This window comes from Cottoperca gobio, chromosome 17 (genome assembly GCF_900634415.1).
Source record: "Cottoperca gobio chromosome 17, fCotGob3.1, whole genome shotgun sequence".
Lineage (NCBI taxonomy): Eukaryota > Metazoa > Chordata > Actinopteri > Perciformes > Bovichtidae > Cottoperca > Cottoperca gobio.
This window is the reverse complement of record NC_041371.1, coordinates 11,522,286-11,543,213: the sequence shown is the minus strand read 5'-3', so window position 1 is coordinate 11,543,213 and position 20,928 is coordinate 11,522,286. Positions and strand designations below refer to the sequence as shown.

The window sequence follows — 20,928 nt, the reverse complement described above, 5'->3', positions numbered from 1 at the left end:
CTACAGTTTTTATTATGTGGGAGACAGAGTTACAGAGTATCTACACTGTGGTATTACTACTTTAACTTAAGTAAAAATATCTGCATAGGTTACTTCTTCAACCACTGTGTAAATGCTAATCTGCAACGTAACTATTAGAAATAATAATAATAATAATAATAATAATAATAATAATAATAATAATAATAGTAATAACAATAACATTTTAGCTGTGTCAGATAGCTCTAATGGAGTCAAAAGTACATTTTCCTCTGAAATTTAGTAAAGCAGTGTAATATGCTTCACATTTCAGTAGCCATGATACCTAGGCCACCTGATTTTCCACCACTAGTATTATGGTATTGTTTTAGCTAATACACAGTAACAGCACAATGTGTCCTTCAACATGTTTTTAGTGTGTGGCTGCAGCGCCCTCTGGTGTCGGACCGCAGGACGAGCCTGCACCGGATTGGCTGAGCGGTTGTCAGGACTGTTTACAGGAAAGATGGCTTCCCGGTCTGTTGGAGAGCTTCAAGAGATGGAAGGTGAGTAAATATGTAAAGATGCAGCCGTACCATGGTCGTATTAGCTGAGTGAACCGGTATTTATTTAGACAAATATATCTGTTTTTATATGAGAACATCTGGCGATTTGTTTTCCTTGTTAATAACCACACCATCATTGGCTGGCAAGCTAACAGGCTAACAACAATCCTCGTTGGCTAACGGTATTACTCACACTGTCCTGCTAGTCAACATCTAATTTTAGTGTATGTAGCTGCATTGTCAAGTCTAATGTTCTGAAACTATCTAACTAACTTATCTAACTAATCAACATGTTTCCAATGTTAGATCGTAAACATGCCTACTGTGGTCCAATCAGCTACCCAGCTAGCTAACATTGTTAGCAGTGTTTACCCCGTATGCTAATGTGAGTAAGCTAACCTTAGCTTGCGATTTAGTCTGTAAACTGGAAAGGTTGGAAATACAACTGTGATTACATCCATAGCAATTGTAACTAACCTATTTAATTTTGTACTCGTGTAATCCCGGTTTGGCACCCATGTTTTCGCAATGTTGCATAAAAATGATCTAGTTTACAGCCATGGTTTGAGGCTGGATGCTCCACATTACATCCACTGACTCCTCAGTGGTGGAGCCTGGGCCTTGTCTTTGCATCACATTACACGTCCATCAGCTAAATGCGTCACTGATACACGAGTTTTGCGTCTGTATGGTGAAAGTAAGCTTCTCTTATCTTTGTCTGTTGACTGTAGTGGACCGAAAGGGTGAGTCTGAGGAGTCTGGTGATGATGAGACCAGGAGGAGGAGTATTAATGGCAACGTGGATCCCAACCAGCCCGCAACCACAGGTAACTCCTCACATCGACAGGGACACATAATTCAGCTGTAATGTAATTTCAATGTGAATGATCAAGTGTGTGACACTTGTGGGTTGATCTTCCTGACAGTATTACATAACTATGAGTCTTCTCAACTGCTTTTAAAACAACAGCCTTGTGTGTCTTTGTCATGTTTATAAATACCCTACATTGATTCAATGGTCACAGAGTTTGTACAAAGTCTTAGAAAGTTTGGAAACTTTTAACGGTTATGTTTTCAAGTTTAGGAGTGAGCTTGATTGGAATATACCCCTTGAAAAATGCTTGATTTTCAACATAATCTGGTATTTCATTTTCACTATCATCCATGCAAACCAAAACTATTTTAATGATAGATAGATAGATAGATAGATAGATAGATAGATAGATAGATAGATAGATAGATAGATAGATACTTTATTGATCCCGGGGGAAATTTAGGCATCCTGTAGCTTAAAATGTAATATTTGAAATTAAACAATTACGTCGTCATAATTAGTTTTTTGTGTCTTGGATTCTCACACCGATTGCCTAGCGGACCGTAGCTAGCTAAGCATTAAATAATCATGATCAAAACATACAATCAAAGTTAACACAACAAGTGACAATATACATTGATTGCTGTGGGTATAAAGGAATTATGTAAACTTTATTTTTTGCAATTGCGTTTATAGCAACATTTTATTTGTGATGAGAAGGGCTTCAAGAGTCTGGACATTTTTTGGTTTAGGAACCTTGAAAGTGCTTGGATTTTACTGTTTAAAAACCCTGTGGTCATTAGTTTATCTGCTTTATTCTTGCTCTCATTAAAGGTAAAGAAGTGTCTCCTGTTGACATGGACACCATAAACTTGGACCCAGATGAAGAAGTAAGAAGATGGTCTAAAAACACAGCTGCTGTTTGGCTTTAGCTTCTGTCAAAAAGTTTCAGTTTTAAGGCTTTTTAGTAAAATATGCTCCTTCTCTAATGACTCCATTTGGTTGGATGATTATAAAATACTTCAGTTGTCTTTTAGGATGGTAACATGTTGTGCTAGATTTTATTTCAAGAGCTTGGGAATGGAGACAAAGTTCTATATTTGCAATGCAATGTTATATGTTAAAAAGTAAAGTTCTTCTCTGATATCTACTACTTTTACTTATAGACAGGATGTCATCCTAAACTGTCTGTTTTTCTTCTAGGATGTTGATCTTGTTCATTGTCGTATTGGAAGGATTGAAGGATTGGAGGTGCTACGGAAGGCTAAAGTAAGTAACCTCAGTATTTAGTGCAACTGTCAGTGTGTGTGATGAAATAATGTTAGCAGCAAGGTACTCAGAATCTGGAGTTATCTCTTTATTTTTATTTACCAGACAGAACTTTGGTGGCAACGACATTTTCTTTTTTCTTTGTTAATCATGTTAAGAGTTTAGGGTCTATGACAAAACACAGCTATTGATTGTATCTGCTAATTGTTTTCTTTCCGTCTATCTCTTTGTACAGACACTCTCCTTACGACAGAATCTCATTAAAAAGATAGAAAACCTTCAAACTTTGAGCTCACTGAGGGAACTAGATCTCTATGACAATCAGATTCGCAAACTGGAGAACCTGCAGAACCTCACAGAGATGGAGTAAGTCTGAAGAAAACTATTATTTACGCATATTATAGAGATTCCATTCAGAACGGGGGGAAAAGTCACGTTATTAATGGCAAATCATAAAGTGAATCTCAAGAACAATTAATTCTGATGAGCTTACTTTGACTGATCCACAGGCAGCTTGACATGTCCTTCAACATGCTGAGGAAGGTGGAGGGTTTGGAGCAGATGACTCTGCTGAAGAAACTTTTTCTGCTTCACAACAAAATTGGCAGCATTGCCAACTTGGAACACCTCACAGGCCTGGACATGCTGGAGCTGGGCTCCAATCGCATCCGGGTAAGACATAAAGAGTCTACAGGGGAGTGGGAAATGTTGTTAAAACTTTGCAAATCGATACTTCACATATAGAAACACACTTTTTCTTTTTAAATAATCATGTTGTGTATATGTGTGTCTCTTTCATTGTGTTGTGTTCACAGGTCATAGAGAACCTGGATACACTTTCATCTCTGCAAAGTTTGTTTCTTGGCACCAATAAAATAGCGACGCTTCAGAATCTGGAGGGTTTACACAACCTGACTGTTTTAAGCATTCAGGTAATTCACAAATTGTCTTCAACACCTGTGTGAGTGGTTCCAACAGTAAAATGCAAGTGTGGTAATGCAAATATATAATTGTGTGTACTTTAATTTGCAGAGTAACCGGATTACTAAAATTGAGGGTCTACAGAATCTTACCAACCTGAGAGAGCTCTATCTGAGCCACAATGGCATTGAGGTCATTGAGGGCCTGGAAAACAATGTGAGTTATAGACATTTCACAGCCTGTTTCTGAAAGGACTGAATGCTGAAACTGTCCATGATGTATTTCGCTAACTGTGTAAACATATACAGTAAAATGTTTCTTCTGTACACTCACACACTTGTTTGTTTTTCTTTCACAGAAAAAGCTCACGACCCTGGACATTGCAGCCAATCGAGTAAAGAAAATTGAAAACATCAGCCATCTGACAGACCTGCAGGAGTTCTGGGTACGGATAGTTTGTGAAGTTAAGTAGAATGTAACATGATTGTCTTTTTTATTATATCTTTTAACATTATTACAGAGTCTTACCAACACACCTTTTCACAGCAGAGATTTTGACTTGACATAGACGGAAAGGTAATAAAATAAATTAAACTAATAAACTAACTACATAAAAACGAGTAACATTAACAAAGTCTCATGTCAAAGAGCCAGCACTGCAATAGCAGAGCCCTGTGCAGTGCAGCAATCATTGCATTATTAATTACACCTGTGTTGTCCTGCTATGACATGTAAAATGCATCTGATTAATTGATATCTAAGTGGTGTCTAAAAAAACATGAATAGAATGTTAAAATATATCAACTAATTTTATTTGAAATTGATGCATAGATGGTGAAAACAATTACATTTTAGATTTATTAAAGGAGATTTTAAAAGTATGTAATAGTACATGATTAGATGAAGAACGGCTATTTCTGGTGACGGCCATTGAGAGCTTGTACTACTACGAGAGAGGCATGGGTAAAACCAAGTGTACTTTACAATAAAATAACCCAGTTTGATTTCCCTCTTCAAAAACTCCATTGTGTAGTTGATTTACTAATTCAACAGGAAACTTACTTTCAGTCCCTCTATTTTGCATTTAGAAGCAGGACATTAACATTTAATAAATGATTTATAACACACTATAATGTAGTTGTAAAGTAAGTATTTTGTCAATAATTCTAACTTCTATATATATTTTATATATTTATAGCTGTATTTTACTAAATTGTCATTCATTATTTATTATATAGTCATTGTTTTACTTATCAAGCATATGACTACATTTCGTCTTACAACCCTGTGTTGTACAATGGCGGTAAATGATCTGTTTACACACCAGCATCGAGTTATTGTTGTCCACAAGAGCAGTTAGAGTTGTTAACAAATACATCAATAAACACTTATCTTCACTTACAACTATGGAATAGTGGGTTATAAAACCTAAGTAATTTATTAAAGTCCTATTAATGCTCGTCTCCACAACCTCCATGTATGTTGCAAGAGTTAGTGTTTGATCCATCTTTGCAAGAAAAAACGAAATCTGTCCTCTTATTGGTTATATTCTCTTTGAATCCCTCAGATGAATGATAATCAGATAGATAACTGGTCAGATCTGGATGAGTTGAAGAATGCCAAGTCTCTGGAGACGGTCTACCTCGAAAGAAACCCTCTACAGAAGGATCCACAGTACCGGCGAAAGATCATGCTGGCGCTGCCCAGTGTACGCCAGATCGACGCTACCTTCATCCGCTTCTAAGCTGCAGTGTAAAAGTCACCTGCTAACTTCAGTGTTCTCCCCTCACCACCCTGCCTGCCCGACCTACAAAACAAACTTCATTTTGAAACACACTGGCCTCACTGAATCAAATAGTCACTCCGGACACAAATACACATTCCAACATTCACGCTCACTCAACATACATGTATGCACTCACTCACACCTTTGATCTATGCTATTGTGTGGAAGCTCAATTATTTATTAAGCTGGATATGAACTGTGAAAAGTATTTTTAAAAAGCACCCTACGCTCATTTCATAACTTTTCCTCTGCACTTTTTCTTTTATTGTTTTGCATGTGAGATGCATATTTCCTCGATCATTCAGTGCCCATCAGGAAAATAAGATCTCAGTTTTATTTATCACGTTGTTAAAGTTGCACTGCTGTGATTTGAGAGGAAAGGCTGGCTTTCTTACTATTTTAAGGGATTTTGTTGCAAGTTTAAGGTACACAGTAGGCTAAGAGGAAGTAAACATTAACATTAAAGGGAAAGTCCATAATACAATATCATTTACATATTTACATTTTCAGAATACAGTTTATCTTGTCATTTGGTTTCCACACGCTTCACAGCTGTCCTGGACTAGTAACACAACTTTACAGCAACAGAAATATATCAAATGAAGAAGCCTAATATGCCACAGCGACACCTGCTGATTCAAGACCGTTCAGTAAAGTGGCTCCTGCTTACATCTTCCTGAAACTGATTAATCATTTTAATAAACCGGTATTATTACTGATGAAGGGCAAATCTTCATGTCCTGCATCCTTGTCTAAGCCTTGTCCAGATATTTTACAACCCATTGTTGAATACATCACTGATCATAGCTTTGGTTCTCTGTTGAGAGAGAGCGTTCATACATTTTATTTAAACTGTAGATTGTTTTTGAAGTGAATTTACTTACTAATGGCAGGAGTGTTGTTAACTAATGTAAGATAAATTGTGTTTTTAAAAACATTTTGTGGTTTAAAGTGTTCAGCTGTGCAAAGGTCACTACAGTCACCCATTCAATATTATCATTTGGTCTTCACTGTTGTTTAAAAATAGATAATCAGGTGTATTTACGTTTGCCATAGGATTTCTTATTTAGCACTAAGATGAACACCTTGAACAAAAACTGAATGACCTATTCTTATGGTCCCCTGTATATAATGCTTGAGTGCACTTGATTTACTCCTGGGTTACATTTAAAAAGTGACGCATCTTTTACATGAGAATAATTTCCCAAAAGGTCACATTTGAAGACGGCACAGAAGCATCAGATTTCAATGCATTTCTGGGTTTATATGGAGAATGCTAAACTAAGTGCTTTCTGTGCAATATAAAATACTGACCGTTATCATCTAATTCCTTTAATCTGGGTCTAAAGTGCACCTGCAAACAATTCAAGCGGCCTCAGTTAATATCGCATCTCCGTTTGTAGGCTAGAAAGTGACAGCACAACATCCTGGTTTGTATTGTTGCTGACAAATTGATCTCATTCAAAGGAATTGAAATATGACGATAAATCCAATTGTAACTCAACTGGAATATTTATGATATCAGACTATCGGAAAAACTGAAGGACATTATTGATATGAATGTAATGTTATTTTATATTCAGCTTAACTATAATTACTCAACAGTTGCCCAGTGGGATTGTAAGTGTCACTTTGTGTATTTGTAAATATAGTTTGGACATGTCATGTAGAAAGTCAGTGCCATCATCACCTTCCCTTTGTAAAGCAAAATCGTTTTTTTTTCTTTCTTGTTAATGCCAGGCAACACAGCAGATTTGTGTGAGACAGAGTAATTAAGATAACTTGACCTTTATTGGTCTCTGAATGAGCAATTATTCAAATTGCTTGATTGTTGTTAGAACTGAGTCTTCGGCTTCTGGACTTGGTTAATGCTGTTTTCAAAATGAATGTATTATGCAAATAATAAAATGACACTACTTAAAGAGAAAGTCTATGAGGTATTATATTTGTCATGACCGATACAGTCCAATTTTGAAACTGAATAGTCAACTTGTCTTGATTTCAGTATCAATAATATCAGGATAAGCAGACCAATAGGGATTATAGAGGAATCATAATTAAAAAAAGGATAACATAACTTGCATGACTCCACTCTTAATATGATCATACATTCAACATGCTAGCAGGACGTAGGGTTAATGTAATATTGTAAAAAAATTAGAAATACAATATTTTAACAGAAAATGTAGACACTAAATTCAAGTAGCAAATTAACTATATGAGCACATTTCTTACTGTTTATATATAACATTTGGATCGAATCAAAGTACTTCCTAACTCCAACCCTGACTGAACTACATAACACACAATGCAGCACAATCCTATGGTGACGTTTCGGCCTCGCGCCGCGCCAGGCAGGGGGAAAAGGACGTCCTAGCGCATGCGCCACATTTATGTTGTTGTTTGTGGCGGTAAGATGGCGGCGCTCGGAAACACCTCAGCTCCGGGGGTGAATGGGTTAATACAACAATTCACAGCTATAACAGGTAAAAATAACATTTTATATTACGTTTGATCTATTAAGTAGGTTTTGGTTATCCAACAGGAATAGCTCCCTTGTCCAACAAACCACGAAATTAGTGCGTAGATAAGAAAACGGACGTTAAGTCTTGCCCTGGCCCCTGCGCTGTCAATGCTGTGCAGAGAGGAAAAAGCACAGCCAGTTATCTGCTAAACTCAAGCGAAAGACTCGAAAAAGGACAATAAAGCCATCCGCTTTGAATATTATCTGTCACAGCCACTTATAAAATATCTTATTTTCTTTGTTGTGCTCAAAACAGACACTATCTCGCTATCCTAGAGCTGATGTTCTGTTCTTCTTCCACTGCATGTTGTTTGATAATGTGGAATGGACGTCGGCTGTACAACATTTCCCTTCTTCATCACCAGCCAGGCTTCACGTTGTGTTACTCTTCACTCTCACTGTGGCGCTAACCACACTCGGATGAGCTCAATGTCTGTCTCCGACTACTCGTTCAGATGTCCTCATTAGTTTATGTGTGCTTTGACACGATGGACAGTGTTTCTGTGTTAAGTTATTTATCGGAAAAGAGAGGAGACTCAGTTCGGGGGCTGCTGCTGCTAGACTTGGAAAGTGAAACGGACATGCGCAGTACACACGGAAAGCTAATCGTAGCCAAACGGTGCTGCTCACTTAGAAAAGACTAAAGTTACACTCGGATCTAGTGTTTTCTCACATCCAGAGTATTTCCATAGTTGTATTCATTGTGTCGATTCATGATCCTAAGACATTTAAGTACAATTCTGGTGTTTTGCATCCTATGTGTAGCCTACAAGTCACGTAGCCTATACTTTAGCTACATCACTGCTTACTATTTCCTAAAGCATACCATAGCCTTTGTTTAGACCGGATGCATTTTTTAATGCTTAACTTTAACTTAGTTTTTTGGTTTTCATTAATTTCACTACAGTGTTGCACTCAACTTGCAAATACTTTTTGATAGTGAACAGCATCTCTGCCTTTTATGAAGTTGCACTGTTGCATGTCATAAAACCCCATTGTTGGAAAGCTTAATTGTACATTTACACTAGACAAGGACGTCATTTTCACGAAACAATACTTAATATGATTTCACATTGACGTGGTATGTGACAAACCTGCTTTACTTGTGTGCAAGTATGCACTGTCACTAAAAAGTTAAATGAATGAAAGTATGTATGCGTGATATGTAGTTAACCGGTTAAAAACATGCATACATTACTTTGATACTTGTAAATGGATTAACTTAATATAGGCTGGTTACAACAGAAGAGCTGCAGACATCAAATTGTATTCTGTTACCGATGTTTTGTGTGTAGCTTGCCATCAGTTTTACTGTGTGGCACGTTTAAATGTTTCTTTATAAATATACGTTGCATTTATAATGTTTACAGATGTATCATTGATGTAGATATGTGCAGATAAGTAACAAGGAATTGCAGCATTTGTGGTCATTTAGAAACAGTGTCCCCTAATACATAGGTGTTTCCCCCTGAGAGCACTGACAAGTACATTGTTCAACTGTTAAGTGTCTGAATAGTACACATCTTGGTTCTTTAGTAACCACATTACAGGATCTGTATCAAATAGTTTTGTTTATATTAAAAATAAATATTGGCCAATATATCATCAGATTTATTTTTAATTCTCAAATGTCTTCATTAAAAATCCAGTGTTGGTCAGGCTCACAACAGTTACATTAATTGAAGCCGTGGGACCTCTTAAAGGCAAATTATCAAACAAAAAAGTTAGCATTTATGTATAAATGATGTTTAGTAAACAAGCTTCAATATAGTCCATATAGGTTGTTTCAATATGAAACCGATATGTTACTGATTATCCAGTTTTCCATCATACATGAATTGTTTCTCGTCTAACATGGATAGTGTGAACACCTGTAGCATTACAGTTATAACCGTAATGTTTTTCATCACTCTTTTAGGAGCCACAGAGAGTGTCGGACAACATATGCTGGAAGCATGCAGCAACAACCTGGAGATGGCAGTGACCATGTTTCTGGACGGAGGCGGGATTGCAGAGGAGCCCAGCACCAGCTCCAGTTCAGCAGCTTCAAGCAGCAGAGCTCCCCCTTCAGAGTAAGCTGCTAGTTTTCTTCACAAACTTGTATCAGATACACAGTCTTTAGACTTTTTTGCCATATATGATAAAGATACACTCTCTGATTTAGTGCGTCGTAACTTCACTCCTTGTTTAGAGTTGTTGTTGTTGTTGTTGTTAGAATTTAGTGTTCAAAACACTGCGGTGTTGCTGCTGGGAATGTGTTTATAACTTGATACTATATAGCTCTAGATTGTTTTGCTCCTTAGAATAATACTTTATATATTTCCCTATGTCTCAGTGAAGTACGAGCACCCATTCCCCAGAAGCAGGACATATTGGTGGAACCTGAACCATTGTTTGGAGGTATTAGACTTTTTTATTCGACTTCATGCATACAGATGTTAAACTTAACTGTTGTTTCTGGCTGTGCTGTTTCAGTCATCGGCTGAATGTGACTTTTGATGTGTCTGTTATACATGCAGTGCCAAAGCGAAGAAGACCAGCTCGATCTATATTTGATGGGTTCCGAGACTTCCAAACAGAAACAAGTGAGTAAATTCAACCTTTGTGTGGTATAGTCCTGCGTAGTTATAACCAATAAGATTTCTCTGTCTCACCCTTTTTCATTGTCATACTTCCTGTAATGACTTTGAATTGTTTCTTCTCCTAGTTCGGCAGGAACAGGAGCTGCGTAACGGTGGTACAGTGGATAAGAAACTGAGCACCCTGGCAGACCTTTTCCGTCCTCCCATTGAGCTCATGCACAAAGGCAGCTTTGAGACGGTGAGGAGTCACTCACCGGACACTTTGCACCACACGTCTTTATTCAGTCTGTGTGAACCTTCAGTGAAATTTCAGATGGTGATTGACTGTGTAGATCACAGGTGGGAAACCAGGTCTACCATGTGTGAAAGGGCAGGTGTTGTAGATTGTATTTTCCCCCCGAATAAAGCATTCATATCATTGTACATAGTATCAGTATTACTGCAAGTAGATTCACATAGCATTGTGCACACTTAAAACATAAACCTTTGCAGGACATTTGATGACTACCTTACAGCCTGGCTCTTCCAGAGGTTTTCTTTTATAACATTAGCTTGAGTTATTTACACTTGAATATGGGAAGTTATTAGTTTAGATATTCTAAAAAAGAAAAGAAAAAGTTAGTTGAGAGCAAGCTGTTTGATGCGATAGAATAATATAAATCACATTATATTCTCGCTCATTTATTCTATCAAGGCAGAAAAAGTCTGACCTTATATATAGGTTTAATCTTCTCGGTCCAAATCCTGATTTCCCAAAACTATTTTTGGACTTTGAGGGAAAATGACAACTTTCCATAATGTATATTTCATATTATATCACTATCCATTCATCAATGGTGGGTGGCTCTGATTATAGCCCCTTACTTGTGACAGCCTCTTTTGAGGATTTTATTTGTGATGCATGCATTTTCCCTCTCTGGGTGAATGTGCGCTCTCAGTACTCACCGAGCCATGTGATCACATACCACTGATATAGATATTATTTGGTAAATGTAGTTGTTTTTCTTCCATAAAGCTTAACCACATATGCCCTTTCAAAATCTGAGACCATGGCTCTCAGCAGGAAACCGGTGGATTGTCTACTCCGGGTAGGGAATGAGCCCTTACCCCAAGTGAAGGAGTTCAAGTACCTCAGGGTCTTGTTCGCGAGTGAGGGGGACGATGGAGCGAGAGATCTGCCGGAGAATCGGAGCAGCGGGGGCGGTACTGCAGTCGCTTTACCGCACCGTTGTGACAAAAAGAGAGCTGAGCCAGAAGGCAGAGCTCTCGATCTACCGGGCGATCTTCGTTCCTACCCTCACCTGGTCATGAAGGCTGGGTCATGACCGAAAGAACGAGATCACGGGTACAAGCGGCCAAAATGGGTTTTCTCAGACGGGTGGCTGGCGTCTCCCTTAGAGATAGGGTGAGAAGCTCAGCCATCCGACTCGGAGTAGAGCCGCTGCTCCTTTACGTTGAAAGGACCAGTTGAGGTGGTTCGGGCATCTAGTAAGGATGCCACCTGGGCGCATCCATAGGGAGGTGTTCCAGGCACGTCCAGCTGGGAGGAGACCCCGGGGAAGACCCAGGACTCACTGGCCTGGGAACGCCTCGGGATCCCCCAGTTGGAGCTGGAGGATGTGACCCGGAGAAGGGAAGATTGGGGTTCCTTACTGGAGCTGCTGCCCCCGCGACCCAACCCCGGATAAGCGGTAGACGGTGGATGGGTGGACATATGCCCTTCGGTCTTCATCCAGACTTGACGATTTAACATTCACATTGCTCACTAATTGACTAAATCAGACTTTGTTTGTGCTTACAGGCAAAAGACTGTGGACAACTAGAGAACAAGTGGCTAATGATCAACATTCAAAATGTTCAGGACTTTGCCTGCCAATGCCTGAACAGGGACGTTTGGAGTAACGATGCAGTGAAGACCATCATCAGAGAACACTTCATATTTTGGCAGGTATGTAGTTTCACATCCCAGGGTCATACGCAGTCTGTGTAATGCTTTCATATTCCTGCAAACTTTGTGTTGAGGTCTTTGCAAGGGTCCAGCTGCTAAACTCATTTGATGGGAAGGTCGAGTTGAACTCCATTATTCATATAAGAAATAGATTTAGTCAGAGATGCAAAAGTTGAGACCGTCGACAGTACAGCAACAGAAAGGATACGTGAATGAGTTCATTAACAGTGCAAACATTTTTAAGTACACAATGATGTTGTCGTACCCACTTCTTCTACTGTAGAAAATCCTTGTAGTCCCACTTTGTCCTGAAGTCGTGTTATCCTAATCCTAACATGTATGTCACTCAATTTATGTATCTTGTGCGGTGCTATGTTTATGTCTGTATTTTCTTTCATTACAGGTATATCATGATAGTGAAGAGGGACAAAGATACATCCAGTTCTATAAGCTGAACAAGTTTCCCTATATTTCCATCCTCGATCCCCGCACAGGTGAGTGTTTGTGGGAAGTTACATACATGCATACATGCATACATACATACATATATACATACATACATACATACATACATACATACATACATACATACATACATACATACATACATACATACATACATACACACACGCATACATGCATACATACATACACACGCATACATACATACATACACACATACATACATACATACATACACACATACATACACACACACACATACATACATACATACATACACATACATACATACACACACACATACATACATACATACATACATACATACATACATACATACATACATACATACATACATACATACATACATACATACATACATACATACATACATACATACATACATACACGCATACATACACACACACCACACACACACACACACACACACACACACACACACACCATGTAGGGCTGAACTGAATGCCATTTTTTTTAACATTCAAATCTTCTAATGAGGTTTTTCAAAATCCTCAATTTGAATAAAGTGATTCATCAGATTCGATGAGTGAGTTGGCACAAGAGGAGTGTTTTGATCGCAGGGAAAATACTGTTGTTGAAAGGCCAACACATTTGAAGCAGAATATTTTGTTAGATAAATGCATGTTGTGAATTTTTGAAATGATTACATCTATATTTTTTAAATACATTTAGACTTTTGCACTTTACTAGGCTCTGCAGTTATTGGAAATGTTTGGATCACACGAGTCAGAAATAATCCTACGCAGCCACCACTGGAATATAATTCCACAAAATGGTGTTATACTTATAATATTAGTGTAGCCTAATCTTTATCTGCAACTGTGCAGAAATACTAGTTTTAAACACAATGAATAGACATGCAAAAAAGAAAAAGCTGCACAGCATTGGTATGGTTATTTAGAATTTGAATGTCAATAAATGAATGAAGCTTTAAACTACTCGGCCTTATTTAGGAGACAACACAACAGCATTATACAATATCTTCGAATAATGGAGCGTGACTGAGCAAGAGTTCCTCGTATGATTAAGTGATGAGATCAATACCCACCAACAATAGGTTTTTCACTAAATAAATAATGAAGATTAATGAACTTGTCATCCGTGTAACTATGTAAACAGTACAGTGAGCAGAAGGGTCGCCCTCGCTGTTTACATCTGCCAAGTAGTTTTAACTCGATGAAGCTGAACACATCTGCTTCTGCTGCTTAAATGTTCTATAATTGATTATGTTATCGACTGTTAAAAACACATTCACTTCAGGTCAGAAAATGGTGGAGTGGAATCAGCTTGACGTGGCGTCGTTCCTGGAGCAGACGTCTGGCTTCCTGGCAGAGCACGGGCAGCTCGATGGGCCATCCTGTCACGCACCCCCTGCCAAACGAGCTCGCTCGGTGGGTCTCTCATCTCATCTGTGTCCCCGCTAATTCTCTTTTCTGCACTTATTACACTGTGTGAAAAGTGAATGCTTCTATCTGCTTGGTCATCAATCTCTTATTACTGATAATAGTTTTTCAAAGTGTGCGCGCTGTCTGAAAGCACCGTTAGTGACCCTGAAAGATTGTCACGTTGTCATCAGTATTGACCAATACACACTCATGGCGAGTGTGTTAATGTTTACCACAGTTTTGTGTTATTTTACCCAGCTCTTTGACTTGTTTTCTACAGCTGCACACTCTGTTTTCTGTTCTAGGAGAGTCTGATTGATGCCAGTGAAGACAGTCAGCTGGAGGCAGCGATCCGAGCCTCCCTACAGGAGACCCACTACGAGTCCTCAAATGCCCCCGAACCCCCTGATTCCCCCCGATCCGATGAGGAATCGGATGCAGAGCCTTTCTCTGACAGCGAGGGTCCCATCTCTGTTGATTGCTCAGACAGTGAAATGTCAGCACCCCACGAAGAAAAAAGTTTTACCAACAAACACACCCCACTTCCTGCGGCCACTGCGGCCCAGCAGCGTCTACATCCAGATAGTTCTACTTCTTCGCATAGAAAGTCTCCATACAAAGAAAACAACCACAGTCACAAGAAGGAGGAGAGCAAAAAGAATCACCTGGAGCCCTCAGCTGCAGGTCCTCGTCATCCTCAACCTGAAGCAGATTCTGGAGGTAACCACTGTTCCCCAGCGGCCGACAGCGCTGGACCTTCCAACAGCAGCACCGCCGAAACCTGTGACGTGGACTGTCCTGACGACAATGGTACGTCGACGTGTCACTCTAAACCTCAAACATTTATGATGCCCGTTAATGTATGAGGGAGTGGCTGCAAGTTTACTACCATGTGTTTGTTTTCCCACAAAGGTCCCAAAGCCAGGTTGATGCTCCGTTACCCGGATGGACAGAGAGAGCAAATTTCCTTGTCTTCTAAAGCAAAACTTTTGGTGAGAACACACAACAATAACTTTATTTTAAAGAAATACTTTTTTTGGAAATACGCTTCAATGCTTTGTTGCAGAGAGTCAGATGAGAAGCTTGATGCCACTCTCACGTCTGTGCACCAAGTATGTAACTGGAGCCAAGAGGCGCTTAGCTTAGCTTAGCATTAGGACTGGAAGAAAAGGTTAAAAAGAAATCTTCCTACAAGCAACTCAAAAGCTCACAAATCAACACATTGTATTGCATTTGTTTAATCTGTAAAACGAATAACACTGTGTTATGTGTTGGACTATTTTTGTCTTGCACCCCTTGCCAGACTTCAGGAAGTTACTGCTTCTGGTCCCAAAACTCTCCACAAAGCGGAAAATTGTAATTTTTAAACTTTGTTTTTTGTACAGATTAAGCAAATGAGACATAACGTGTTAATTGGTGAGCTTTCGTGGTTGTGATAAGTGGACTTTTTATTTAATTTTTTTAAGATTACTTTTTGAGGCTTTTATTAGTACTTCAATTTTGGACAGAGCTAGGTTAGCTCTTTTTCCAGTTCCAATGCTAAGCTAAGCTAACCAGCTGCAGGCTCATATTTATTGTACAGACCTGGTATCTAACTTGTACTCTAACTTGTACTCTAACTCTCGACAAAAAAGGGAATAAGCGTATTTCCCAAAATGTTAAACTGGCTTTAAAGTTTCCATGAAATCAAAACAGAAGTTTTTGTTTATCACACATGTTGCACTGGTCGTCACCTGTACGCCAACAATGAGAAAATAAATTGTTTAGTCCGTATTTTATATGGTGTTTTTGAGTTTGTAATTTCCTGCAAAGTGATAAATAATGTTGACTCATCTTGCACTCGGGTAAGAATACTAATTTTGCATCCAATAAAAAGCTTTTAATCAGAAGCTTACCAATAAGATCCATCTGCTCCATCGTGGCGATGAACCTGCGTCTGTCCTTCGCCTGCTTCGGATATCGGCTCAGACGTGTATGGCCTCATTTCAAAACTTCCTCCTCCATTTCATCCCTGTCCGATACGTCGTTAAAACCCGCTGCCGTAGGTGCTGGTGGTGGCGAGTAGTCCCCAACAACAGAGCGCAGAATGTCCTCCATGTTGAGCTAGTTGATACTGTCATTCTGATATTTGTCAGGGGGGCATGACAAAATCGGCTACTGTTAATACCAGTATCGGCGAGAAGTCTCTCTCTAGCTTACTGTTTTCACAGGAAACGCGTAAATATTCAAAATCAAATGGCACTCGGTTTCATGGGAACTTTAAGTAAAATGAATGTAAGCAATTTGTCTGTATGCCCAGTTCACATGATCACATGATCACATGAATACTGATTGTTACTTAAAATGTCTCATCTCTTTCCCATCAAGGCCTTGGTAAGACACGTCCAGTCCAAAGGTTACCCTAATGAACGCTTCGAACTCGTAACCAACTTTCCCAGAAGGAAGCTCGCCCACTTGGACTATGACATCACGCTGCAGGAGGCGGGACTTTGTCCACAGGAGACTGTATTTGTTCAAGAGAGGAACTAGCCTTGTCAGACACACTCACTTTTGCTTGTCTGTATCTCTCTGATAGACCTCACCCTTTCACCAATGACCTGGGACAATGTCACTGGCCTTGATCCCATAAACTTCAGTTCTCCTGGAATTAGGCCCCGATTTTGCCAAGACAAGTCTGAGTGGATGGACTACTTTCCCCGCCACTCCACTAGTCTGAATACTGACGTCTCTACTGACAGCCTAATCCCTTTGTAGTGCTCTACAATTGGCCAGTAAGGTTACGGATGCCGGCACTCTTTCATTTTTTTAATGTGATTTATTCTTTTCTGATGCAGGCTTCATTTTGTTGTAAACACTGAGGCACATCGGGAGAGAATATATATACGATAGCTCATGTTAAAAAAATACAACAAGTCAAAATAATGGATCACTGATTGAAGATGAGGCACCAGAGACTTGTACAAAAAGACTTTTACCTCCCAGAAAGGATGTTAAATGTCAGAGTTTATTTTCTTGCTCTTTTTGTTATGTTCTGTACCCGGATACAGGTAAAGGGAGGCTCCTTCTAGATTATTTTGACCCAAATTTGGTCTCTCACACGGTCATTGTTTGAACAATTGTAATTATTTGAAAGGCACTAAGAAAAAAGGTCCGGAAATTACAAGTCAAGAAAATGTGTCGGACATCTGTGACACACTTGTGTAGATCTCAGAGGATTTGGGTTGATCTGCACATTTTTACTCCAGTTTCTATTGGTTAATTAGAGACTAGTAGATTGTTTTTTGGTTTGAATTTTTGATACAGAAGGGAATGAATGAAGGGTGGTACATCTCATCAGTCGGACCTACACTGTACAGAGATGGCTTAGAGAGACTGATATTTAGCTGTAGTCATTGTTTCCTTTCTTTTTTTATATGCTGCCAAGAAAATATGCTGATGTTGAAATATAACCACCAAAACCAAGGGCGATTCTGCTTGGTCTTTTGTCACATTTTAAATGAACTTCACAGGCAGAATGTCAAATGTCATCGGTAACGACCCAAACCGAAAACAAATATAGAAAAATTATGAAAAGAGAAAAGCAGCAACTCTTGAGAATCAACTTCCACAACTTAAAAATCAAATGTGTATTACTCTGCATTGTGTTTTTAAAACTGTATTTCAGGATGCACCTAGCTAACCCTGAGCCCCTGCTGACTTTAGTTAATCAAATTATCTTAGTAAGGCACATTTAACTTTTTTTTTTTTTTTTTTTTCTAGCTAGGGTTTCATGTCAGATTGCTTGAAATGAAACCTACCGCTGTAAAAGGTTGAGTGAAACTCAAACTGTTTTAAACTGATGCCTCAACATTTGTGACAGGATCTGGAGTCATGAGGTCGTGAGCTCATGGATAAAATACCATGTGGGCTTTAATAAGCTGGAATATGGACAGTTGGTGGCAGTAATGTGCCTTTTGTAATGGCAACAATTCTTCATTAAATAAGGTGAAACAAATGAATACTACAAGCCAGTGTAAATAATGAAGGTTTTAAACTTTAAATGAGCTTTACTTATGTTTTATTAAGTAAGCAATTAATACAGTATTTGCAGTTGGGATGTTTGACGAAACCAAAATCTTTGTTAACAAAAAAAAAAACTAAGTTGTCGCAATTGGTCTTGGAGAGCAGCTGTTTTCCTTTTCTACTCAACTTTTCTATATTTAAAAGTTTTTTTTTTTACTAAGCACAAATGGAGGTGATGTGTGCTGCCAAGTCAGTTTACTAATATCAGAACAAACTGTTAAACTGTCACATCAGAAGAAAACTTCACACATCTCTTTCCTGAGACAGGTGCGTAGGAGAAGGGGGAGCGGATCAAAAGATCCAAACATACTCACACACTGTCTAACTTGCAAAAAATACATTTATTTGCGTCATTTCAGTGATGGACCGTGCTTAAAGCTCCAAAAGCTATACATTAAATTGAGCTTCATCTTTTTATAGGAATCTACCCATTTAATGTTAGCATTTTGATTACGATTGTTATTATACAGATTGTTTTATTTTTCTAGCTCCATATATGGTATTGCTGATTGTCATACAGTAAATTGATGTTTGGTATCTATGCCTTCCTATTGCACGTGGGGGATGTAATGTGTGATTGGATGCAGACTTGCAGCCACTCCCTATTTAAGATGGCTCATTGTCACAACCCTTTTGCCTGACGGAGGTCCAGCACCGAAACGCCGCAAATAAGTGTATTTTTGCAAGTTAGACAGTGTGAGGGAGTTTGTTTGCAGTTTGACTCAACAGCTATTCAAATACACATTACATTACATAAGAATGTGATGAATACAAGGGCGCTTTAACTGTTATCACTGACGTCAATGATTAAATTACTGGATAAATATTTAAAATCCTACAATGATAAAAATAGGAAGATGTAATCGATTGTATTTAGAAACAAATGATCTTTTGTAACAGTTTGTCTCTGATTCCTACTGTAGATAACGTTTAGTGTCAAGCCTTTGAGAAAAAAAAAAAAAAAAAAGAAATCAGTCATTTGTTAGAATCTTAAAATTATTTTCCCCTTTTGAGTGAGGGCTCCAACTGATAATGTTAACTGATAACAGTGTCTGTACAGCGCAAAGGTCAGAGGTGAAACAAAAGGGCTTGCAGCTGTGCTACCAGATGAGGACACTCTCCTCGCTGTGTGGATACTGGAGCAGTGGTTTTCAACCTTTCTGTGGCCAAGGCACACAAAGGCCAAGCCAACATATCAAGGCACACCTGTGTTCATATCTGTGCAAAATCCCGTAGTTCACTACTCTCCTTACCTCCGCTCTGTATGTGTGTGCGGGAGGAGGGAATGTGAATGCGAATGCGCAAGGCAAGAAAAAAAGAAAACACTTGAATTTGCATGCATATGTATATCATATATATGTATGCTGTCTGAGCTCCGGTGCGAGGGGGGGGGGGGGGTGCTGTCGGAGACAATGGATTGATGAAAAACAAAACAAAAGTTTAAACCAGATTTTAAAAAGTTGGACAATTTCCCACGGCACACCCGACGATCTCTCAGTGGTTGAAAATCACTGTACTGGAATATGTGAAAGGAGTTTTTTGTGTGTAATGGACAAAAGGAGGGTGAGGGGAAATGTTGGCAAAGGACGGTACTAAATAAAGTACTGAACCCGTTCCCCCTTAACTTAAAAAACCCCACAGAAACACCATATTTGCCTTGATCTGCTGCTTCAAATACAGAACAACAAAGATATCTAGGCTTTCTTTGTACTATGGCTTCTGGAATTTACAAAATCACAGCTCAAAATGTCATCTTTGAATCAGTGACCGATCTACTTTGCTTTGGATAGTTTACATGTGAGGTTGTTTTGATGATTTTGAGTTCTTATAAGAGGTTATAAAAACATTTCAAAACCCAGCTGGAAAAATAACAGCAAGCTAAAAAAGCAAGACTGATCTAATGTCCTGCAAATGTTGGATGTTGAGGTTTAAATGTTTCCACCTAACAGCGATAACCTGCATTCATTTCACTTGAAACCTGAATTTATTCATCAGTGCTTAAAGGTTGATGAGGTAAGGACGGCTGCCCTGCACAACCTGCTGCGTTTGAGGTTTTGTCTGTTGCATAAGAAGGATGTTGACCCCAGGGACCTGTCGGCTAGTTCTCAGAAAGAAGTCAATTGAAGTTAATGTGTTACATTTGTGGATGGAAGATCTGAATCACCACACTCGTCCGATAAAATTCATTTGCAGTCTTTCACATTGTTCAAAAAACAGCTGGATGTAACTACAAATAAAATAGGATCACGTTTGTACTCAAAAGTAAAGCGATGAAACAAAGTCAAAGACCAGATCAAATAAATTAATTTCACTCTCCTCTCAAGCTTTAACTATGTGCATACAGTCCTTCAATACGAAAAAGAGTTGATTTGACTTTATTCCATTTCATTCATCTACTCCACAACATTTCAGAGGGAAATATGTATTTTACATTTATTTGACAGCTTAAGCTACTATTTACTTTTCAGATTAAGATTTTATAATAAAAACACATTTGATAAGTTTATGAAATGCAATGCATTATTTAGGATTAAACACAGTGTTTAATTATAATTACCAAAAGAGGTAAAGCTATTTCATAAAAATAAAGAAGCAGGAATCACACACAA

General features: G+C 38.6%; 2 protein-coding genes across 4 annotated transcripts; both read left to right on the top strand.

The window, feature by feature from the left end:
- Window positions 1-393: 393 nt before the first annotated feature.
- ppp1r7 (protein phosphatase 1, regulatory (inhibitor) subunit 7) lies at window positions 394-7,238 on the top strand. Of its 3 annotated transcripts, XM_029452769.1 has the most exons (11): window positions 394-524; window positions 1,256-1,351; window positions 2,173-2,228; window positions 2,542-2,607; window positions 2,843-2,973; window positions 3,117-3,279; window positions 3,423-3,539; window positions 3,640-3,744; window positions 3,887-3,973; window positions 4,049-4,104; window positions 5,096-5,227. In XM_029452769.1, exons 1-10 carry the CDS (start codon window positions 485-487, stop codon window positions 4,094-4,096), a joined length of 909 nt encoding a protein of 302 aa, XP_029308629.1. In that variant the 5' UTR covers window positions 394-484; the 3' UTR covers window positions 4,097-4,104; window positions 5,096-5,227. The 3 variants fall into 3 exon arrangements, with proteins under 3 accessions (XP_029308629.1, XP_029308628.1, XP_029308630.1); XM_029452768.1 differs by lacking the exon at window positions 4,049-4,104 and having other exon boundaries at window positions 5,096-7,238; XM_029452770.1 differs by lacking the exons at window positions 394-524; window positions 4,049-4,104 and adding an exon at window positions 593-706 and having other exon boundaries at window positions 5,096-7,238.
- A 433-nt stretch (window positions 7,239-7,671) lies between these two features.
- ubxn7 (UBX domain protein 7) lies at window positions 7,672-19,286 on the top strand. The gene is made up of 11 exons (XM_029452751.1): window positions 7,672-7,800; window positions 9,757-9,910; window positions 10,174-10,238; window positions 10,358-10,423; window positions 10,546-10,658; window positions 12,222-12,368; window positions 12,772-12,862; window positions 14,133-14,263; window positions 14,563-15,067; window positions 15,170-15,249; window positions 16,625-19,286. The coding sequence occupies exons 1-11, from the start codon at window positions 7,695-7,697 to the stop codon at window positions 16,784-16,786; spliced, it is 1,620 nt and encodes a 539-aa protein (XP_029308611.1). The 5' UTR covers window positions 7,672-7,694; the 3' UTR covers window positions 16,787-19,286.
- The last annotated feature ends 1,642 nt before the right edge of the window (window positions 19,287-20,928 follow it).